Below are 20,175 nucleotides of genomic sequence, written 5' to 3'. Positions count from 1 at the left end.
CTGTGTGGCAGCAGTGCTAACTATTATGCCACCATGCTCCTTGCTATCTGTTTTGATATTTCTAGCTAGCTTTCTCTCATACTCTGCGTTTCTTCTCTTCCTGCAAACAAGCTGAAATAACCTCAAATCTGTTGGATAACTGCAGAGGCTGAGGCTCCTGCACTCTGGGTCCCCTTACCTCCCGCAGCTGCAGTCACATTCTCCTGTCCCGCAGTGGGCGGGTGGGACCAGGAAATCCTCCCCAACAAGTCTGTTGTTTATACTCCTATTTGTGTCTTTATTACAAAGTGAATCATTCATCCAGTCCTTGTGCAAAATAATGGAAGAAGCATTGCCTTTCCACAACCAGAGAAGATTGTGGCTGTAATTTTACTGGCATCCCCGCCCTGATTCCAGGGGCGGGCAAGGCTTGGAGAATGGCATTCTCCGTTGGCCTCGGGCGGGATCAGAGGAATCTTGGGCGGACGGGCCAGTAAAATTCCGGCCTATGTGTCCAGAGTTCATCAATCATGAATATACTAATTTGAACTGAAATATGGAAAACACTAGGCTGTAGGATGAAAGGTATTTAAAAACTCTGAAAAGAGAGCCCTATTCAGCCATTGCCCCACTGCCATCCTGACGACTCCCGGTGACCCAGAGCTGCAGAGTGTCCACAGAACTAGTCTGTCCTCAAGGCCTCCACACGTGTGAAGATGCCTGGTTACTCGACTAGGAAGCATCAAGACCGGTTTGATGAGAATGACCAAGAGATCCAGAACTATGTACAGCAGGCACTTCAAAACCTTGGAGAAGTGTCACCGGCGCTGCCTCTGCAAGATGCCGCAAATCCATTGGCAGGATAGGCGCACCAATGTCAGTGTTCTCACTCAAGCCAACATCTCCAGCACTGAAGCATTGGCCGTGCTAGATTAGCTCTGCTGGGTGGGCCACATCGACCGCATGCCTGTCACCAGACTCCTGCAACAAGTACTCCAGTAAGAAGTTTAACAACACCAGGTTAAAGTCCAACAGGTTTATTTGGTAGCAAAAGCCACACAAGCTTTCGAGGCTCTGAGCCCCTTCTTCAGGTGAGTGGGAATTCTGTTCACAAACAGAACTTATAAGACACAGACTCAATTTACATGAATAATGGTTGGAATGCGAATACTTACAACTAATCCAGTCTTTAAGAAACAAAACAATGGGAGTGGAGAGAGCATCAAGACAGGCTAAAAAGATGTGTATTGTCTCCAGGCAAGACAGCCAGTGAAACTCTGCAGGTCCACGCAACTGTGGGAGTTACAAATAGTGTGACATAAATTCTGATTCTAGGATCGCATGATAAAGACTCAGGAGGAAAAAAGCAGAAATATTTATGTGAAATAGTGTGACATAAACCCAATATCCCGGTTGAGGCCGTCCTTGTGTGTGCGGAACCTGGCTATCAGTTTCTGCTCCGCGACTCTGCGCTGTCGTGTGTCGCGAAGGCCGCCTTGGAGAACGCTTACCCGAATATCAGAGGCCGAATGCCCGTGACCGCTGAAGTGCTCCCCAACAGGAAGAGAACAGTCTTGCCTGGTGATTGTCGAGCGGTGTTCATTCATCCGTTGTCGCAGCGTCTGCATAGTTTCCCCAATGTACCATGCCTCGGGACATCCTTTCTTGCAGCGTATCAGGTAGACAACGTTGGCCGAGTTGCAAGAGTATGTACCGTGTACCTGGTGGATGGTGTTCTCACGTGAGATGATGGCATCTGTGTCGATGATCCGGCACGTCTTGCAGAGGTTGCTGTGGCAGGGTTGTGTGGTGTCTTGGTCACTGTTCTCCTGAAGGCTGGGTAGTTTGCTGCGGACAATGGTCTGTTTGAGGTTGTGCGGTTGTTTGAAGGCAAGAAGTGGGGGTGTGGGGATGGCCTTGGCGAGATGTTCGTCTTCATCAATGACATGTTGAAGGCTCCGGAGGAGATGCCGTAGCTTCTCCGCTCCGGGGAAGTACTGGACAACGAAGGGTACTCTGTCCACTGTGTCCCGTGTTTGTCTTCTGAGGAGGTCGGTGCGGTTTTTCGCTGTGGCGCGTTGGAACTGTTGATCAATGAGTCTAGCGCCATATCCTGTTCTTATGAGGTGTCTGTTGCGATCCTCCTCATCCGAGCAGATCCTGTGTATACGGAGGGCTTGTCCGTAGGGGATGGCTTCTTTAACGTGTTTAGGGTGGAAGCTGGAGAAGTGGAGCATCGTGAGGTTATCCGTGGGCTTGCGGTACAGTGAGGTGCTGAGGTGACCGTCCTTAATGGAGATGCGCGTGTCCAAGAATGCAACCGATTCCGGAGAGTAGTCTATGGTGAGCCTGATGGTGGGATGGAACTTGTTGATGTCATCATAGAGTTGTTTCAGTGATTGTTCACCATGAGTCCAAAGGAAGAAAATGTCATCGATGTATCTAGTGTATAGCACCGGTTGAATTGTCTGGAGACAATACACATCTTTTTAGCCTGTCTTGATGCTCTCTCCACTCCCATTGTTTTGTTTCTTAAAGACTGGATTAGTTGTAAGTATTCGCATTCCAACCATTATTCATGTAAATTGAGTCTGTGTCTTATAAGTTCTGTTTGTGAACAGAATTCCCACTCACCTGAAGAAGGGGCTCAGAGCCTCGAAAGCTTGTGTGGCTTTTGCTACCAAATAAACCTGTTGGACTTTAACCTGGTGTTGTTAAACTTCTTACTGTGTTTACCCCAGTCCAACGCCGGCATCTCCACATCACAAGTACTCCAGTCAGAGCTTGAACATGGCAAGCAAGCCCCAGGAGAGCAGAAGAAATGAGGCAATGGCACCCTCAAAGCCTGGGAATCCCTGGCACAACGCCGTCCGAAGTGAAGAAAAAGCATCTGGAGAACTGCCGGATACCTCGGGTTTCATCGCTGAGAGCAAGCTGAAACCAAGCTTCGACAGTGAAAGGGACAGATGGCAACCCGGGCACCCCACCCACCCACTCCTCCAACTACCATCTGTCTCACCTGTGACATAGTAGGTCTCCGCAGTCGCCTCCGCAGTCGCCTGAGGCAGTGTGAAAGCAAGTCAACCTCGACTCCGAGGGACTGCCTAAGGAGAAGGAAGTCAATGTTGACAAATTTCTAATCTATCTTTCTCACCAAGAGCTTTCTGTTCTACTCTCCCATTTACAAGCCCACGCCAGAGACTTGATTATGTAATCCAGGCTGATGCTTCAGTGTAAACCGAGAGAATATGCTGCACTGTTGGAAGATGTTCTTTTTTTGGATAAGGTGTTAAACTTTAATCTCCTCTGATGAATGTATAAGGATCACACAGCATTATTCAAAGAACAGGGAGTTCTCCTAATGTCCTGACCAATATTTATTCCTCAACCAACACCGTTTACGAAAAAATAATCGTTATATCTCATTGTTATTTGTGGAATCTTTCTGTGCTCAAATTGGCTGTCATGTTTGCCTGCATAGCAACAATGACCACACTTTAGAAGTTCTTTATTGGTAGCAAAGTGTCTTGTGAAGCCTTGAAGATGATATGTACATTATTCTTTCCTCTTCCCTCTTTGTTGCTGACCAAGTTATCCTTATGGCGGGATTTTATGGCCTTGCTTGTCCCAAAACTGTAAAATCCCCCTCGAGGTCCACAGACCTTCCCATTGTCCGCCCCTTGACTGCTCCAATTCCCATGATGGACGCGGCGGTAAAATTCCAGCCTATGTCTTTTATTTTCTCCCATTTATTTTCTACCCACCCAGCTCTTCCAGCAAAATCCGTGGGCGAACTCGATTTCATTCAGGAAAAAAAAGGCTTGAATTTACATTGCACTGTTCACAACCTCAGCTCATCTCAATGCACTTTATAGCCAAAGGGGCATGGACAGAGTGGATAAGGAGCAGCTGTTCCCCTTAGTTGAAGGGTCAGTCACGAGGGGCTCTTGGTTCAAGATGAGGGACAGGAGGTTTAGGGGGGGCGGATATGAGGAAAAATCTTTTTATCCAGAGGGTGGTGATGGTCTGGAATGTGCAGCCTGGGAGGGTGGTAGAGGAGGGTTGCCTCACATCCTTTATGAGAACTTGGCACATCATAACATTCAAACCTCAATGACTCTATTTGGGACTAGCTTAGGGGTTAAAAAAAGGGGCAGCATGGACAAGTTGGGCCGAAGGGCCTGTTTCCATGCTGTAAACCTCTATGACTCTATGACTCTAAGGCTATGGGCCAAGTGCTGGTAATTGGGATTCGGTGGGAGGTCAGGACTTTCTCACGTGTCGGTGCAGACTCGATGGGTCAAAGGAACTCTTCTGCACTGTATGATTTTATGAAGTATATTGGAAGTGGAGCGTTTGTTGTAACATAGGGAAGGTGGAGCTGACAACTCAATTTTTGATGCCTGAACTGCTTTAGCTGGCACCGGAGCTCCAAGAAACCAGCTAATGTGGGCAAAAGACACCTGGCGGGATAAGAATTTGTGCACCAACCATACCCTAGGCTTCTCACGGCCTCAGATATTATTTTAATTCGAGGGCTTGCCCATGACGTGGCTGGAATGCATTAGCAATGCTCCAGTTCCTTCGAACCTGTTTTCAAAAGGATGCTGAGGGGTATACTTGTGTGACTGGCTGGTTCTCAGTGACTGTCCCTTTCTTATGCTTTGGGATTGGACCAACATGAAGCAACACAAGAGGCCTGAACTCTCTTCAAAAAACGCACTTTTCCAGATGGTATAGATGAACATAAAAACTTTACAGCAAGTTGGCTGAAAGCACAGGGACTTGCGGTCAAATGTTAATGTAATTTTTAAGGGGAGGCTTTGTGCACCTGATTTTCCTATTTTCCACGCATCTGGCGAACGAAGGCTAATAATTCTGGATACTCTACATTTTATTATCATCGCTTGTAAAGATCAGTCCCTCTAAATTCCATACATTCAATTTTACACAGAGAATTCTTTCCGGTTGTATCACAACTTGGCAAGAAACTACAAAAGGTCGTGAATGTAGCCCAGTCCATCACGCAAACACGCCTCCCATCCATTGACTCTGTCTACATTTCCCGCTGCCTCGGCGAAGCAGCCAGCATAATTGAGGGCAACGCGCACCCCAGACATATTCTCTTCCACCTTCTTCCGTCGGAAAAAAGATACAAAACTCTGAGGTCACGTACTAACTGACTCAAGAACAGCTTCTTCCCTGCTGCCAGCAGACTTTTGAATGGACCTACCTCACACTAAGTTGATCTTTCTCTACACCCTAGCTATGATTGTAACACTACATTCTGCACCCTCTCCTTTCCTTCTCCATGAACGGTGTGCTCTGTCTGTACAGCGCACAAGAAACAATACTTTTCACTGTATAGTAATGCATGTGACAATAATAAATCAAATCAAATCAAATCAAAACAGAGAAATGATTACATCTATAGAACAACAGAAACTTAATTTGTAATGGTTTCACACAAACAGAAAGATCAACTTACTTTATATTACCTTGGTCCTAAAGGGGTTAATTGCAACCTCTATACCACATAAAAGGGGGCCCATATCTTTCAACTGGCAAATAAATACACACACAGCATTCTTTATCCTCTGAGGAATAGGGGCTTTAGAGTAAAAGGTCCTACCTTTCCATATCGGGTGGCATATGTCCCTGTGAGTAATGAATGGAAAATAATGATGGTTTCGTCCAAATCCCACACAAAAACCCGCTGTGAAGAAAAGAACCAAAGAAGAGGTTAGCCCTGTCAGCAACTTGGAACTAATCTGCAATATCATTATCCTATAAATGTGGGTTCATGCATATTTCATAGGCTGAGTGCTGAATCAGAATCTGGCCTGAATGTTATCAATCGATCAGTGGGAGCCGGTGACTGCATTATGTGATCACAATTCGCAACTTCCTCAGCAGTGACAGTCTGCTAAACCACCAAGAGAAGAAGCTGAACTGGAAGAAGAATTGGTATCTAATGAATCTGTAAATCGGTGTGATTAAAATATTTCCCTGACAAATCCAACGATACTATAAATCCGCCTTCACAATAAACACCGCGACTGTTCAAGTGTCAAACAAAGGCAACCCTCTGTTTTTCAGTTTTCCTGGAAAAGAGATGGAATCTCAGAATAATGTCCCCAAAACACTGGTAAAATCCTGGAAAATCCCATAGTCATCTGCAATAAAAATGGAATTTGAGTCATTCAGTCACCATGAACCAGTAGCCCTAATTGTAAACAGACAGAAACCTGGAATCCAATCCCCAAAACACTGGTTAAAGCAAAATCACAGAATCCTTTGTAATAAAAGCAGAATTTGACTTATTTCATCTAGCAGGAAACATTGACCATGGAAACAAGCTGAAACTGAGGTATATAATGGAATTGTGAAATATCTAATGGATGAAGCAGCTTATAAATCCATGCTTTGTGTAAGGTGAGAGGGGGAAGTTCAAAGGAGATATGAGGGGCAAGTACTTTTACACCGAGAGTGGTAGGCATCTGGAACACGCTGCCAGGGGTGGTGGTGCAGGCAGATACAATAGGGCCACCATGCCGCCCCGTTCAAGGCAAGCTCATAGATAGAACAGGACTGCATATCCTAGTCCTAACTTAGCAATAGTGGAGAAAAACTGCCTTTCCCTCGAAAAGAAATACTTGCATCGATATAGCACCGCATCATATCTCAGGAATAGTTAGATGCGAAAAATTACTTTGCCATCACTGTAGACAAGTACGGCAGCAATTTTCTACACAGCAGGATCCCAAACAGCATGCTGTGACACATAAGCAGTTAATGCATTATTGGTGGTGTTAGCTAAGGGAAGAATGTTGGCAATGTTGGAAGAACTGCCTATTCTTCTTCAAAATAGTGCCATGTGGGGTAAACATAGCTAACATAATCCTGTAAGACGTGCAATATCGATTCAGGTGTGTGGCACACTGAAAATGAAAATTGGGAGAGATGAATAATAGACGACTGAATTAATATTGTCAATTTTACAGCATAATTCAAAGTCAATATTCTCCTCATGGGATCTTAGTAGCCAGGAGTGCAGCATTCCCTCCATACTCCACGGGACGGCATGGTGGCACAGTGGTGAGCACTGCTGCCTCACAGTGCCAGGGACCAGGGTTCGATTCCAACCTTGGGTGGCTATCTCTGTGGAGTTTGCACATTCCCCCTGTGTCTGTGTGGGTTTCCTCCGGGTGCTCCAGTTTCCTCCCGCACTCCAAAGATGTGCAGGTTAGGTGGATTGGCCATGCTAAATTGCCCCTTAGTGTCCAGTGATTTCTAGGTTAGGTGGATTAGCCGTGGCAAATGTGTGGGATTGTGGAGATGGCCTGGGTAAGGTGCTCTTTCAGAGAGTTGGTACAGACTCGATGGGCCGAACGGCTTCCTTCTGCACTGTTGGGATTCTGTGATACTGTACTAGAATATTAACCAAGATTATCTGCTCACATCCTGTAATGGTCCCTGAACCTACAGCTTTCTGACTCAAAAGGCGAGAGTACTAAAACCTGAATCTGACAGACATTCTGTGCTGAGTGGAACAGGGAAACATGCTGAACAGCTCTGACTATCCAGAATTATGGAGATCAAGCTATAACCAGAATATTTAATAAACTTGAAATTATACTAATGAGGTTCTCCTTTATGTAGCTTGTTGTTGAGTAAAATATAAACCCTGGAAAGCCTTGGATTGAATAAATTCACACAGATAGTTCTTAAGGAACTGAGTTGGAGCTACTTTTATCTTTAAGAAATACATCTGGTGACTTCTTTTTGGATTTATATCTAAAGCCTAATACAAAACTCCATAAAATCACAGTGCACAGGGCTCACAGAAAATTTCACCCAGATGGTGAAACCAACATTTGCTGCAGTCTCACTGAGTTGATATTTTGCTAGAGATTATACAGATTCTAACTGCACTAATATTAGAATCATAGAATCCCTACAGTGCAGAAGGAGGCTATTCGGCCCAGTGAGTCTGCCCTGACTACAATCCCACCCAGCCCCTATCCCCATAGTCCTATGTATTTACCTTGCTAATCCCCCGAATACTAAGCAGCAATTTAGCACGGCCAATCAACCTAACCCACACATCTTCAGTCTGTGGGAGGAAACCGGAGCACCCGGAGGAAACCCACGCAGACATGAGGAGAACGTGCAAACCCCACACAGACAGTGACCCAAACTGGGAATCGAACCCGTGTCCCTGACGTTGTGAGGCAGCAGTGCAACCACTATGCCACCGTGCCGCCCCACTCTGCCCCACCATTTCCTGGCAGAAGAGACCATCAGTGCTAACTACTGTGCTACCATTCTGCCCATATTGAAGGAATATGTAGCAGAAATGCATTAAAGAGCAATATCATGGACTCATTCACTCTAAGGGAAGTGTCATATAGATGATAACTTGGAGGGGGGACAGTTTAAAAATTAGGGTCTCCCACTTAAGACTGAGATCAGGAAACTTTTTGTTTTTCTCAGAGTGTCATTGGTCTGTGGAATTCCCTTCGCCAGAGAGCAGTGGAGGCTGGGTTATTGAATATGTTGAGTTCGAATTTTGATTAGCAAGAGAGTGAAGGGTTTATTGAGGGGGGCAGACAGCGAAATAGAATTGGGGCCACAATCAGATGAGCCGTGATCTTATCAAATTACACAGCAGGCTTGAGGGGCCAAGTGGTCTACTCCTGTTCCTGTCTCCTTGTGTTCATGTGGACAAATTAAAAGGGTAGGTGATGGCCACACTGGAAAAAAATCACCCACGATGCCACATTGAAGGGACATGTCACAGGGGACTATTAAATAGTGCATCATGAAAGGGATATGTCATTGGGACACTTTAAGGGGACACCTCACAAATCACATTAAAGGATGTGCAACAGATACAAATTTTAAGTCCAATTAAACAAATTGCTCTCTTAAAAGTGATTCTGCCCTCTCCAAGTCAATGCGTGCACGACATATCAATGTAAGCAACCACTATTTCACTGAATTTTTTTCAAATTATGTGGCTTCATATGGATGTTCAATCCATTTTGAGAGGGTAGCACGGATGTAGAATATGATTGCTTGCTGAGAGTTGATTGCGTCAAGGTGTATGGAATAGAACTGTTATCCCAGAAACATGTAAAACAGGACTGAATATACCAGCTTTCCAAAGTTGAAAGGTGCATTAGATTTTTTTTTCCCAGAAATGTCCTTAGATAAACAGGGGCTGCCCAGTATCAATAAAACATGTTTGAGTTTTCATAAATTACACGTTTTACCTTTTCTGTTTAAATACAAAGTTGATGACTTGGATAAATGATGGCTTTAAATTTGATACTGGCCACACAAAAGTAGCAGCTACTTTGTAAAAATTTGAAAAGTATTCAGAAAGCCAACTTGTTTAGACAGTATTTTCCCTTGACTTGGGCTTTTACGGAGATTTCCTGGCCCATTGAGTGGTTGGTAAATACAGAGAAAAAAAGCTGTACTGCAATATTTGATTGACATCTCTGTTAATGCTGCAACATTATGATGTAATCATAATATTGTAATGCAAGCGTTGCAACTTTGTTACAACAAATGTAATGGTAATTCTAGCACCAAGGACTAAGCTTTCCTCCTCCCCCTCACTGATTCTTCATTTGACCTGGAAGGGCCAAGGTAGATTGCAACACAGTTGATTTTTAAAGTTTAAAGTTTATTGATTAGTGTCACAAATAGGCTTACATTAACATTGCAATGAAGTTACTGTGAAAATCCCCTAGTCGCCACACTCCACTCAGGGAGAATTTAGCATGGCCAATGCACCTAACCAGCACGTCTTTCAGACTGTTGGGAGGAAACCGGAACACCCAGAGGAAACCCATGCAGACACAGGGAGAATGTGCAAACTCCTGACAGACAGTGACCCAAGCCAGGAATCGACTCCAGGTCCCTGGCGCTGTGAGGCAACAGTACAACCACTGTGCCGCCGTGCCACCCCCTCCACTTCACCATTTCCTGGCAGAAGGGACCATCAGTAGAAACTGCATTTGGGGGAATGATTGGCAGGATCACAAAAATAAAGGAACCAGTCTCAAATATTTTGCATTCTTTGTACAGTGGAATCAGGGGTTATCTATTAAATCAAAGTACCCATTGCCATTAAAAAAGGGGGACCGTGGGGAAAATAAAATGATGATGTACTGGACCCAGAACTTTCAGAGCACAGCAGCCCATCAGTCAGGTGAAACATTCATAGCCAGCAAGCAAATTCAAGACACACCTTGAGCCACTTCCCACTTTGACTAGGTACATGAGGGGTGGAGGGTCACTAATATTATATAACCATGCCAAAAATGAGAGAGGGATGAATAAAGTAACTACAGGGACAAGATAAACGTTTATTTGGAAAGGCATGGGTGAATTAAGGAGATTCAGCATGGATTTGCTAAATTAAATTGTGCCGACTAACTTGATTGAACCTTTTGATGAAGGTTGATCATGGTTAGTAGATATAGCACATGTGGACTTTCAGAAGGCATTCTGCAAAGTTCTATGAAGGAAGCCTATCAAGAAGAGAAAAGCCCATGGGATTAAGGGGAAAGTGGCTGTATTGACACAGAATTGGTTCAGTGACAGGAGCAAAGAGTGGTGGTCGAAGAATGTCATTCAGACTGAGAGATGGTTTGAGGTTGCGTTCTCTGAAGGTTAGGTGGAGTCCATTACTCTTTGCAACTTTTATAAACAGCCTAGACTTGGGTGTAGGGAGGGAGCAGCATTTAAAACTTGCAGACAGTACAAAACTTGACAAGGTAGCAGACAGTTATAGACTTCAGGAGTGTACTGCTGGGATGGATAGAAACATAGGAGATTGAGTTAAGTGCGGAGAAGTGTGAAGCAATGCACTTTGGGAGGGCTAATATGTACTATTCATTACATGTAGATAAGCCTCCGTGTCCATGTACACAAATCCTTAGAGGTGGCAATGCCAGTTGATAGGGTGATTAAAAAAGCATGTGGGTTAAAAGTTTATTTATTAGTGTCACAAGTAGGCTTACATTAACACTGCAATTAAGTTACTGTGAAAATCCCCTAGTCACCACACTCCGGCACCTGTTCGGGTACACTGAGGGAGAATTTAGCATGGCCAATGCACCTAACCAGCACAGAAACCTTCGGACTGTGGGAGGAAACCGGAGCACCCGGAGGAAACCCACGCAGACACGGGGAGGACGTGCAGACTCCGTGCAGACAGTGACCCAAGCCGGGAATTGAACCCAGCTCCCTGGCACTGTGAGGCAGCAGTGCTAACCACTGTGCCACCGTGCCGTCCATATAAATGAAGGAACAGAATGAAAAAGTAACTAGATCATGCTAGAACTTTATGAATCATTGATTAGTTCTTAGCTGGGGTACTGTGGACAATTCTGGGCACTGCAATTCAGGAAAGAAGTAAAGGCCTTAGAGAGGGAACAGAGCAGTTTACCAGGGTGTCACCAGGGATGAGGGACTTCAGTTAAGAGGGGAGATTGGAAAAATCAGGAATATCCTCCTTCAGAGAAAGTTAAGAGGTGAACTCATAGAGGTTTTCTAGATGCTGAGATGTTTTGATTGTTTAAATAGGAAAAAATATAGGCTGGAATTCTCTCGGTGTTCATGCCCCGCCACCAGCAAGACTGGAGAATTTGAAACTCAGCCAAATCTCTGTTCAGTGCAGCGGGACTGGAGAATCCCAGCTGTGAGCAAGGTCGGCGAACCTGGCCCATATTCCCTCTGGCGAGTGGGTCAATAACTAGAGGTCAGTGATTAAAAATCATCAAAAGAAAACCGAGATGAAGAGAATTTTTATCACTCAGAATCGTTGTGATCTGTAATGTTCTACCTGAAAAATCCAAGAAGAACATCAAAAGGGGGTTGGGGAGCTACATGAGGTTGAGGGACTTGCAATACAATAAGCAGGAATGTGAAACGTAACATGACTCTCCTTCCAATACAGCATAATGAGCCGAATGGCTTTCTTCTGAGCTGTAGGTTTCCATAAGGATAAACTGGGGCAAGGATGCAATGCCTGTTTAATCATTTACCAGTGGAGAATCCCACCTCCTTCCACATGCTGAGGACCCGAGGGTTGGGATAATGCCTGACATTAGTAGGGCACCTCTGGGAGCAGATGGAAGTACCGCCACGCTAGGTGGTACTGCCACCAAATATGGGGAGAAATGGGTAGCCTAGGCCCATAACTCTGTAATTATGTAATATTGTAACTGTAACTGTCTCAGTTCTCTAACATTATATTCATAATGTATAATGTTGCAAGTGTGGTATTAACCTATAACCAGACTTCTGTGATTTCTTGATGCTGTAATACTAACTCTGTAATGTTGTAATTCTAACACCGAAACACTAAGCTGTATGATGCTGTAAGATTATAACAAATATTGTAACTTTGTAGCACTGGAAAGTATCAGTAAGATTCTGATAAACCTGATGATCAGGGATGAAGTGGAAATAGCTGAGAGCTTCAAGTTTCTAGGTGTCCAGATTACCAACAAGGGCAGCACGGTAGCACAGTGGTGAGAACTGCTGCTTCACAGCTCCAGAGACCTGGGTTCGATTCCCGGCTTGGGTCACTGTCTGTGTGGAGTTTGCACATTCTCCTCGTGTCTGCGTGGGTTTCCTCCGGGGGCTCCGGTTTCCTCCCACAGTCCAAAGATGTGCGGGTTAGGTTGATTGGCCATGCTAAAATTGTCCTTAGTGTCCTGGGATGCGTAGGTTAGAGGGATTAGTGGGTAAATATGTAGGCATAGGGGGGTAGGGCCTGGGTGGGATTGTGGTCGGTGCAGACTCGATGGGCTGAATGGCCTCTTTCTGTGCTGTAGGGATTCTAAGATTCTAAGATTCAGATTACCAACAAGCTGTCCTGGTCCCTCCACGCCGACGCTATACTTAAGAAAGCCCACCAACACCTCTACTTTCTCAGGAGGCTAAAGAAATTTGGCGCATCCACTATGACTCTCACCAACTTTTACAGATGCACCATAGAAAGCATTCTTTATGGTTGTATCACAGCTTGGTATGGCTCCTGCTCTGTCCAAACCCACAAGAAAGGGGCGGCACGGTAGCATAGTGGTTAGCACTGTTGCTTCACAGCGCCAGGGTCCCGGGTTCGATTCCCGGCTCGGGTCACTGTCTGTGTGGAGTTTGCACATTCTCCTCGTGTCTGCGTGGGTTTCCTCCGGGTGCTCCGGTTTCCTCCCACAGTCCAAAGATGTGCGGGTTAGGTTGATTGGCCAGGTTAAAAATTGCCCCTTAGAGTCCTGAGATGCGTAGGTTAGAGGGATTAGTGGGTAAATATGTGGGGGTAGGGCCTGGGTGGGATTGTGGTTGGTGCAGACTCGATGGGCTGAATGGCCTCCTTCTGCACTGTAGGGATTCTATGAAACGACAAAGGATCGTGAACGAAGCCCAATCCATTACACAAACCAGCCTCTCATCCATTGACTCCGTCTACACTTCCTGCTGCCTTGGACAAACAACCAGCATAATCAAGGACCCCAGACATACTCTCTTCCACCTTCTTCCATCAGGAAAAAGATACAAAAATCTGACGTCACGTACCAACTGACTCAAGAACAGCTTCTTCCCTGTTGCCATCAGACTTTTGAATGGACCTACCTTATATTAATCATAGAATCCCTACAGTACAGAAGGAGGCCATCCGGTCCATTGAGTCTGTTACGACCACAATCCCATCCAGGCCCTATCCCCATAACCCCACACATTAACCCTGCTAATCCCCCTGACACGAAGAGTCAACTTAGCATGACCAATCAATCTAACCCGCACATCTTTTGGAGTGTGGGAGGAAACCAGAGCACCTGGAGGAAACCCACGCAGACACAGGGAGAATGTGCAAACTCCACACAGACAGTGACCTGGGTCCCTGGTGCTGTGAGGCAGCAGTGCTAACCATTGTGCCACCGTGCTGCCCTGTTGATTTTTCTCTACATCCTAGCTATGACTGTAACATTACGTTCTGCACCCTCTCCTTTCCTTCTCTATGAACGGTATGCTCTGTCTGTATCGCGCACAAGAAACAATACTTTTCACTATGTACTAATACATGTGACAATAATAAATCCAACCAAATCAAATCAAAAATACCTCAATGTCAGTGTCTAGTAGAGGGGAAGGATCATTGTTCCTTTTCGATCTCCCACGTAACTTCCCATCTGAACTTCTCCGCTGTCGATCTGAATCCAAATCTTTCACGGGGGTTCTGGCACGATTGACAGTGTTGTAATCTCCTGAAGCAAGCAAATGTGAACCATTCAGAACAATCCGAAAACCAACAGGGATTCTTCAAGTTTCAGAGCAGTTGCAATTTTATTTTAATATGTAAGTTTGTCACTTTTAAGAACATGAAAACATAACTGGCCCAGTTACTGTATAAAGAGGCAATGACAGCATTCCACTGCTACTGACATTATAAATTGTAAAAATGCACCAATATACAGGGCCTACTTTGCATTTGATGATGGTCAGACAGGGTAAAGTTTAGTATAATTTATTTATTAGTGTCACAATTAGGCTCACATTAACACTGCAATGAAGTTACTGTGAAAATCCTCCAGTTGCCACACTACAGTGCCAGTTTGGGTACACTAAGATGAATTTAGCATGGCCAATGCAGCTAACCAGCATGTCTTTTGGACTGTGGGAAGAAACATGCAGCACCTGGAGGAAACCCACACAGACACGGGGAGAATGTGCAGACTCCACACAGATAGTGATCCAAGCCAGGAATTGAACCTGAGCCCCTGGCGCTGTGAGGCACGTTGACTGCTGAAGAGACAGAGACATATTTTCTATTCGTTGTTTAGCTTTCCACAGGGACTCTTGTTGGGGGGAGTCTTGCCAAAAAATTGCAGTGTTTTTTTGGGCAAGAAAGTAGGCATACTTCTCTCCAAAAAAACATGCTAGATTTCTCTCCAGATCTTACGACCCCACTTCGTCCCATCAATAATTCCTTCCCCTATTGGCCCTTTCCCCACTGCACCCCAATCATCAGACCCCTTCCTCCCACCCGATGATTGGTTCCTCCCTACCACCACAGTCCAAGCTGGCACCAACTTCCTTTTGCCACCCCCCGCCCCCCCCCCCCCCCCTCCCCCAATGGCCATCACCGGCACCCCCTGCTTCTCCATTTGTTCCCGGCCACCACCACATCTAAATGAATTCGATCCCCACCCTCCACTCCACCTCACATGAAGCTCCCACTGGGGCCCACCCCATGGTACAAGTTGGCACTGCCATTTTGGTATGGGCATGGTGCAAACCTGGCAGTGCCAATCATGCCAAAGGGCAGTGCCAGGCCACTGCCTGGCCATGTCCCTCTCCCCTGGGGGCTATAATCACCGTGACGCTTCTGGGAAGACCCCGACAACAGGTTCATGTCCAGGTGAACCTGTTGTAAACCACGCTGACATGATGTCACGTTGGCGCGGTGTTAATATACAGTGGGGTGCTAACATCTGGCGAGGATTAATGATTTTAAAATTTATTGAAATGCATGTTGGTGTTTCCGGCGAGGGGTGAGGAATATCTGAAATCGTGACCTTGCTGGCGAGATCTGCGAATTCCAGATCTTGAGCCCGCACCGACATTCGCAAGGACAGAAAGCGTGGGCTCAAGATCAGCCCCATGATTTACTTTAATCTCACTGATTGTAATTATTTTCCATACTGATTCTGTTACTGGGTTACTTGCCACATCAAGACTGTTAATCCCCCTTCATCGAGTGTAAACATTTTCCACATGGATTGTGTCGTCACACTGTTATGTGGTAATGATTGCCAGGTGATAAACTACTGGAACTGGCTCACAGCTGAATCATCAGATTTCTATTCCATTTACAACATGCATTCCAAAGTATCTGAAGAATTTTTTCCCCCAGTTATTGTCATGCTGATGTGCCATTGGGATCTTTGCATCTTGGCGAAGCAGAAGATGCCCTTTACATATGGGCTGACTTCTCACATTTCTTCACTTTACACCATGAGCATTCGCTAAAAAGGAAACTTATAAAGAATCCTATTCAAGTCTTCCCTGATAGGTACCAGATTTTTACCTTAAACAAGTCACCCCAAAGCAACTATTTCAGTTCATAAACAATGACATATTCTGCTCTGTTCCTATTTCTTAAACCAACAATACTTCAGTGCATTAAAATCATCCACCCAGATCTAATAATACTTTGTGAAGCAACAAATTATTAAGTTCGTAATTTGTAATCATTGTTATCAAATATGTTACAATATTTTTATTAGATAAATGCATTTCAATATAGCATCCAATTTAATTTGCAAATAAAGATAGAGTCATTATTAAATCAAAGATACAACACAGAGAAGGCCCTTCAACCCATCACATCTGCGCAGTCAAAAACAGCCACCTAACTATTCTAATCCCACTTGGCCCATGACCTTGTAGAGCCTGGTATTGCAAATGAACATCTAAATATTTCTTAAATGTTATGAGGGTCTCTGCCCCCGCCTCCCTTTCAGGCCTTGAGTTCCAGACTCCCACCACCCTCTGGGTGAAAAGGTTTTCCTCACTTCCTCTCTAAACCTCCTGCCCCATACCTTAAATCTGCACCCCCTAGTCATTGACCCTCCACCAAAGGGACAAAGCTAAAGATCAAGTATTAGTCATATTCTCAGTAGTTGTTTCTACCTTGCTGCAGGTTAAGATAACACATAAGAACATAGGAAATAGGAGCAGGAGTAGGCCATCTAGCCCCTCGAGCCTGTCCCGCCATTCAATAAGATCATGGCTGATCTGAAGTGGATCAGTTCCACTTACCCACCTGATCCCTATAACCCCTAATTCCCTTACCGATCAGGAATCCATCTATCCGTGATTTAAACATATTCAACGAGGTAGCCTCCACCACTTCAGTGGGCAGAGAATTCCAGAGATTCACCACCCTCTGAGAGAAGAAGTTCCTCCTCAACTCTGTCCTAAACTGACCCCCCTTTATTTTGAGGCTGTGCCCTCTAGTTCTAGCTTCCTTTCTAAGTGGAAAGAATCTCTCCACCTCTACCCTATCCAGCCCCTTCATTACATGACATTGACATTACTTTAGTTTTCAGATATTGGGCAGGATTCTCTGGCCATTCATGCCAGCGGGATTCTCCAGTCCCACTGCAGTGAACAGAGATTTGGTTGAGCGTCAAATTCTTTGTCCGCACTGGCAGCGGGGCATGAACAGCTGGAGAGTCCTGGCCATTATTTTAACCGCTACCCATCTTTGATCCACTTGTACTTTGCCGAGATTGGCATAATAATCCTGGTGAAATTGGAAGAGGCATATTAGAAGAGGGAAATTGAAAATTATTAGATTGATCTGGAGAAACTTAAAATTATACATATTTTTTGAGGAAGTGACAAGGAAAATCAATGAGGTTACTTCATTAGATTTAGACCATATGGATTTTAGCAAGGCTTTTGATAAGGTTTCAAAGGGCAGATTGGTCACAAAAAGAAAATTCCATGGGATACAAGGCAACGTGACAGGTTGGATCCAAAGTTGGCTCAGAGGCAGGAAGCAAAGAGTAATATGGATGTTTTTGCAAGTGTTTCCAGTTGTGTTATATAGGGATCAGCGCTAGGTCCCTTGTGGTATATATAAATGATTTGGAATTCAGTTTAGGGGGGTTAAGATTTAGAAGTTTGCAGACGGTAAAAAAATTGGCCAGGGGATTAGTCAGGTCGCTGAACAGTGACAAATGAAGTTCCATCTTCATTTGTCCCTCATTTGTGAGAATATGTCTTGCTCTTAGAGGAAAAAAGAGACCTTGGAATGTGTGTCCGCAGATCCCTAAAGGTGGCTGGACAGGTAGAACAGGTGATCAAGAAGGTATATGAATATTTCCCTTTATTAGCTAGAAGGTTATGCTGGAACTGTACAAAACACTAGTTACATCACAGTTGGCACAGTAAGAAGTCTCATAACACCAGGTTAAAGTCCAACAGGTTTATTTGGTATCACGAGCTTTCAGAGCGCTGCTCCTTCGTCAGGTCGTGATTCCAAATAAACCAGTTGGACTTTAACCTGGCGTTGTGAGACTTCTCACTGCGCCCACCCCAGTCCAACACCGGCATCTCCACATCATGCACATCACAGTTGGAGTACTCCAGGTTGGAGTACTATGCACTGTTCTGATCACTGCACTATAGGAAAGATATAATTGCACTCGGGAGAATACAGAAGAGATTTACGAGGACGTTGCCCAGACTTGAGAATTTTAGTGATGAGGAAAGATTAGATAGGCTAACGTTGTTTTTTTTGCAGCACAGGAGACTGAGAGGAGACTGGATTGAGGTATATAACATTAGAGGTCTTGGTAGAGTGGATAGGAAAGACCAATATCCCTTGGTACAGAAGTCCATAGCCAGAAGGGTGAGAGGGCAGAAGTTTCAGAGGGGAATTGAGGGGAGGCAAAACCCTCATAACATTGAAAAAGTACTTGAAGTGCCATAACCTACTAGGTTACAAACCAAGAGTAGGAAGGAGGGATTAGGGTTGGTGACTATTTGGCTGCCAGCATGTAGCTGAAGAGCTAAATGACCTCCTTCTGCACTATAAATTTCTATGTTCTAACAAGTCATTTACCTGGAGGAGCTAAGAATGGTGCAATTGCCTAAAATAATCGAGAACCCATATTGAGGGAGACCTGACAGTGATGTAAGAGCAATGGTGTTTCAAAGGACAGTTCCATTTTAAAAAGCAAATGGCCAAATGTTTTACTTTTTATGACATAATATTACAGGTTGTGTGTTGCAGCATTGAGAACAGGATGTTCTGGTGTCCTCATTCGCTTGGCAGATGTCACCCAAGGCAGGAATTGAACCCGGGTAACAGTGCCAGGGATCCGGGTCCAATTCTAGCCTTGGGTGACCGCCTGTGTGGAGTTTCTCCATGTATCTGCATAGGTTTCATCCAGGTGCTCCAGTTTCGTCCCACAGTCTAAAGATGTGCGGGTTAGGTTGACTGGCCATAATAAATTGCCCCTTAGTGTAGGTTGGGTGACTATTGAGGCAAATATGTGCGGTTACATGGAGAGGGCCTGGGTAAAATGCTTTGTCGGAGAGTTGGTGCAGACCCGATGGGCCAAATGACCTCCGTCTGCACTGTAGGGATTCTATGATTCTATTCTATGATTCTATTCTATGATTCTATGACACCTTTCTCTCCTCATCACTTAGTTTTTAAGAACTTTTTACAAAAAGCCTTTTCATGGGATTTGAAAATCGCTGGCCACACCAGCATTTGTTGCTCATTCCTAGTTGCCTTGAAAAGGTGGTGGTAAGCAATTTAAACTAGTCCTCCATACACCGAGTCTGGGCGGCACAGTGGCACAGTGATTGGCACTGCTACCCCACAGTGCCAGGGACCCCGGTTCAGCTCCCGGCTTGGGTCACTGGGAGTCTGTGCGGAGTCTGCACGTTCTCCCTGTGCCTGCGTGGGTTTCCTCCGGGAGCTCTGGTTTCCTCCCACAGTCTGAATGACGTGCTGGTTAGATGTATTGGCCATGCTAAATTCTCCCTCAGTGTACCCGAACAGGTGCCGGGGTGTGGCTACTGGAGGATTTTCACAGTAACTTCATTGCAGTGTTAATGTAAGCCTACTTGTGACACTAATAAATAAACGTTCCCATATATGTTGTACACCTGAATGATATCACAGTGACATATATGTCACTTCGTTGCAGGACTGTATGTATTGAAGTGATTTAGTCTAACACTAAAGTTAAAGTTTATTTATTAGTCACAAGCAGGCCTACATTCACACTGTAATGTCCAGTGCTGAGGAGTGCTGAAAAAGGAGTAAATAAGAAAAAAAATGTTTCTGGCCCTTACCTGGCATTGACTCTGCACTTGTTTGATTGCTGATAGCAATCGGTGGCTCCGGGATCTGATAGGTCATTCCAGAAATGGCTGAAGGACTAATGCTATTTGCGGTTACGTACGGAGAGCTGTATGGAGAACTGTAATACTGTGGATACTGTCCCTGTGGGAAGCCTGGATATGCAGTATATTCCTGAGGAAACAGAAACAAGCAACAATATGTTAGGTTACGGAGAAGAAAGATCACTTCCATACAATTAACGTCAGAGATTTTTCTGTGCGATCTGAATTACATAGAAACAT

General features: G+C 44.9%; 1 protein-coding gene across 6 annotated transcripts in view; it reads right to left on the bottom strand.

Annotated features, from left to right (window-relative positions):
- Nucleotides 1-20,175, bottom strand: part of LOC144508601 (protein phosphatase EYA2-like) — a 250,240-nt gene that overhangs the window by 74,028 nt on the left and 156,037 nt on the right. For all 6 annotated transcript variants that reach the window (XM_078236741.1, XM_078236745.1, XM_078236744.1 and 3 more), the window contains exons 8-10: nucleotides 19,885-20,065; nucleotides 14,125-14,267; nucleotides 5,612-5,695 (exon numbers count right to left, since the gene is read on the bottom strand). In XM_078236741.1, coding sequence (XP_078092867.1) covers nucleotides 5,612-5,695; nucleotides 14,125-14,267; nucleotides 19,885-20,065 — 408 coding nt within the window. The remainder of the gene's footprint in view (nucleotides 1-5,611; nucleotides 5,696-14,124; nucleotides 14,268-19,884; nucleotides 20,066-20,175) is intronic.

Source organism: Mustelus asterias, chromosome 20 (genome assembly GCF_964213995.1).
Source record: "Mustelus asterias chromosome 20, sMusAst1.hap1.1, whole genome shotgun sequence".
NCBI classification, from domain to species: domain Eukaryota; kingdom Metazoa; phylum Chordata; class Chondrichthyes; order Carcharhiniformes; family Triakidae; genus Mustelus; species Mustelus asterias.
This window is presented reverse-complemented; position numbering and strand designations above follow the sequence as displayed.